The 4,204-nt window shown below is 40.6% G+C and overlaps 1 protein-coding gene across 1 annotated transcript; it reads left to right on the top strand.

Moving 5' to 3' along the window:
* The first annotated feature begins 1,402 nt into the window (after positions 1-1,402).
* On the top strand, positions 1,403-1,977 carry LOC138844011 (large ribosomal subunit protein uL23-like). The gene has a single exon (XM_070050053.1). It carries the CDS (start codon positions 1,421-1,423, stop codon positions 1,889-1,891), a length of 471 nt encoding a protein of 156 aa, XP_069906154.1. The 5' UTR covers positions 1,403-1,420; the 3' UTR covers positions 1,892-1,977.
* The last annotated feature ends 2,227 nt before the right edge of the window (positions 1,978-4,204 follow it).

The raw sequence follows: 4,204 nt of genomic DNA, 5'->3' as shown, positions 1-4,204 counted from the left end.
TTTCTCTTTCCTAATTACTCTGCTAGTACTGCCAGTGCTCTCATGAATAAAAAACAGTGAGAGTGGGCACCCTTGTCCTCTTGCTGATACTAGTGGGAAAATTTTTACTTTTTCATCATTAATGATGATGTTAGATATGGGTTGTTATCTATGATTTTAATATGATCGGGTACATTCCTTCTATACCTAAGTTTTTGAGAGATTTTCTCATGCGAGAGTATTGACTTTTGTCAAAAGTTTCCTCCACATCTGTTGAGATGATCATATGGGTTGTATCCATCATTCTATTAATGTAGTGTAGCATATTGATAAATTTGCATATGCTGAAATATTCCTGCATCCTGGGAATAAATCTCACTTGATCATAGTGAATAATCCTTTGAATGTGCTATTGAATTTGGCTTCCTGGTAAATTTCCTTTATTGTTCTTCTCTGGCTTTGCTATCAGAATAATGCACATATGAAATAAGTTTGGAAGTAGTACCCATATTTCAATGTTTGGTATAGGTAGAGCATTGTCAATGTTAGTTATTTAAATTTTGGAAGAACTCAGCAGTGAAACCAAGAGTTTCTGGGCTTTCTTTGATAGAAAAGTTTTATTATTTTTTGTTTTGTTAAGATTTTCTGTTTCTTTATGATTCAATTTTAGTAGGTTATAAGGATGTATGTTCCTTTGTATACATATATGTATTTATGTATACACACACACACACACACATGTATATGCAGAAAGAGAGAGAGAGAGAGAGAGCGCTCCTCTTCTATAGGGAAACATTAACTTTTAACCAAATTTATCTATAGATTTAATAGAATTGCCATGACCATCTGGCCAAGATGCATATGTATGTGTGTGTCATAGTATAGAAACTAACAGAATATATAAAAATATATGTGGAGCTTCAAGGACATAGAATAATAAGGTAAAGTGAAGGGCTTTTAAAAATTAATTTATTTATTAGAGACACAGCAAGGGAGGAAGTGGAGGAGGAGAAGAAGGAGGGAGGAGAGAGAGGGGGAGAAAGTAGGGAGACAGAGTGAGGGAGTAGGGGGGAGAGAGAAATAGAGAGAGAGACAGAGACAGAGAGAAAGAAATACCCAGTACTAGTTCATGCCACAAATCTCCACAATGACTGGAGGAATGAAGCTAGGAGCTGTAAAGCCTGTCCAGGTCTCCCACATGGATGAAGGAAACCCAATTACTTGAGTTATGACCACAGCTTCTCCAAGTGTACATTATCAAAAGTTGGAGTCAGAAACAAGATCTTACATGAACCCAGGCAATGGACATGGGTCATGGCATCCTAACTGACATCTTAACTACTAATCCAAACACCTGCCCAGGGGAAGAGATATTTTTCTTAACCTATGTGGAGAATTAGAGATCACTGTTTAAGAATGAAGGTAATAGCTTTTCACCAAGATGGCGCCGAAGGCGAAGAAGGAAGCTCCTGCCCCTCCTAAAGTCGAAGCCAAAGTGAAGGCCTTGAAGGCCAAGAAGGCAGTGCTGAAAGGCGTCCACAGCCACAAGAAGAAGAAGATCCGCACGTCCCCCACCTTCCGGCGGCCCAAGACGCTACGCCTCCGACGGCAGCCCAAATACCCTCGGAAGAGCGCCCCCAGGAGAAACAAGCTTGACCACTCTGCCATCATCAAGTTCCCCCTGACCACGGAGTCGGCCATGAAGAAGATAGAAGACAACAACACACTGGTGTTCATTGTGGATGTCAAGGCCAACAAGCACCAGATCAAACAAGCTGTGAAGAAACTCTATGACATTGATGTGGCCAAAGTCAACACCCTGATCAGACCTGACGGAGAGAAGAAGGCGTATGTGCGGCTGGCTCCGGACTATGATGCTCTGGACGTTGCCAACAAAATTGGGATCATCTGAACGGAGTCCAGCTGGCTAATTCTAAATATATGTTTTTTCACCATAAAAAAAAAAAAAAAAAAAAAAAAAAAAAAAAAAAAAAAGAATGAAGGTAATAGAACATTAGACTAAGAACAGGCAAGTAGATGGAAAAATAGAGAGTCCCCTAAGGGACCAAGTCTAAATTAAATTTTGATTAATGACAAATCTAGGAGAGCAACTGAGTAGGAAAATGCCAACTACGTAATGAATGGTCTCGGTCAACTGAGAATCCACATGGAAAAATAAAATTGAACTCACAATGTATGCCAAAATTAAGGCTTAGTATACTCAAAACCCATTTTAAAAATAATATTTTCAGGCCGGCAGCCCATGGCTCAATAGGCTAATCCTCTGCGGCACTGGCACACAGGTTCTAGTCCCGATTGGGGCACTGGATTCTGTCCTGGTTGCTCCTCTTCCAGTCCAGCTCTCTGCTGTAGCCCGGGAGTGCAATGGAGGATGGCCCAAGTGCTTGGGCCCTGCACCCACATGAGAGACCAGGAGGAAGCACCTGGCTCCTGGCTTAGGATCAGCATGATGCGCTGGCCGCAGCATGCCGGCCTCAGTGGCCATTGAAGGGTGAACCAATGGCAAAAGGAAGACCTTTCTCTCTGTTTGTCTCTCTCTCTCACTGTTCACTCTGCCTGTCAAAATAAAATAAAATAAAATAAAATAAAATAAAATAATCATGAAACTCCACAAAAACAAAACAAACAACCCACTTAAGAGATGAGCCAAGGACCTCAATTGACATTTTTCAAAAGAGGAAATCCAAATGGCCAACAGACACATGAAAAAATGTTCAAGATCACTAGCAATCAGGGAAATGCAAATCAAAACCACAGTGAGGTTTCACCTCACCCCGGTTAGAATGGCTCACATTTAGAAATCTACCAACAATAGATACTGGCGAGGATGTGGGGAAAAAGGGACACTAACCCACTGTTGGTGGGAATGCAAACTGGTCAAGCCACTATGGAAGTCAGTCTGGAGATTCCTCAGAAACCTGAATATAACCCTACCATTCAACCCAGCCATCCCACTCCTTGGGATTTACCCAAAGGAAATGAAATTGGCAAACAAAAAGCTGTCTGCACATTCATGTTTATTGCATCTCAATTCACAATAGCTAAGACCTGGAGTCAACCTAAATGCCCATCAACAGTAGACTGGATAAAGAAATTATGGGACATGTACTCTATCGAATACTATACAGCAGTAAAAAATAATGAAATCCGGTCATTTGCAACAAAATGGAGGAATCTGGAAAACATTATACTGAGTGAAATAAGCTAGTCCCAAATGGACAAATATATGTTCTATCTGATCAGTGACAACTAACCGAACACAAAAAGGAAACCTGTTAAAGTGAAATGAACACTATGAGAAACGGAGACTTGATCAGCTCTTGCCCTGATGGTTGATGAACAATTTAATAAGTTATCCCTCTTAGTACTGTTTTGTTCGTTTCTTCTACTTAATACTATTGGTTGAATTCTGTAATTAATACAGTTATTCTTAAGTGTTGAAACTTAACTGAAAAGTGATCCCTGTTAAATATAAGAGTGGGGATAAGAGAGGGAAGAGATGTACAATTTGGGACATGCTCAAGCTGACTTGCCCCAAATGGTAGAGTTAGAAACATGCCAGGGGATTCCAATTCAATCCCATCAAGGTGGCATGTACCAATGCCATCTCACTAGTCCAAGTGATCAATTTCTGTTCACAATTTATCATAATGATAGGACTAAGAGTCAAAGGGATCACACAAACAAGACTAGTGGCTTCAAATACTAACCGATAGATTAATAAAGGGAGAGAATGATCCAACATGGGAAGCAAGATTCCCAGCAGACTCATAGAATGGCAGATGTCCTAAACAGCACTCTGGCCTCAGAATCAGCCCTTAAGTCATTCGGATCTGGCTGAAAAGCCCATGAGAGTATTTCAGGCATTAAAAGCCAAGACACTCTGGCAAAAAAAAAAAAAAAATGACCTAAATGAAAGATCTCCACGAGTGAGATCCCAGTGGAAAGAACAGGTCATCAAAGAAGGAGGTGCCTTTCTCTGAAGGGAGGAGAGAACTTCCACTTTGACAATGGCCTTGTCTAAATATGATCAGAGTCGGTGAACTCAAAAGGTTTCCATAGCCTTGGCAGCTCATGACAAGAGCCTAGGGTGATTACTGATGCCATAAACAAGAATGTCAATTTGTTAAGTCAACAACGGGAGTCACTGTGCACTTACTCCTCATGTAGGATCTCTGTCCTTAATGTGCTGTACATTGTGATT

Source organism: Oryctolagus cuniculus, chromosome 10 (assembly GCF_964237555.1).
Source record: "Oryctolagus cuniculus chromosome 10, mOryCun1.1, whole genome shotgun sequence".
Taxonomy (NCBI): Eukaryota; Metazoa; Chordata; class Mammalia; order Lagomorpha; family Leporidae; genus Oryctolagus; species Oryctolagus cuniculus.
Note: the sequence above shows the minus strand (reverse complement) of the source record. Positions and strands in the feature narration are given on the sequence as shown.

What these genes read in the sequence shown, in the direction of transcription:
- LOC138844011 (XM_070050053.1), top strand. Translation starts at nt 1,421, where the DNA reads ATGGCGCCGAAGGCGAAGAAGGAAGCTCCTGCCCCTCCTAAAGTCGAA.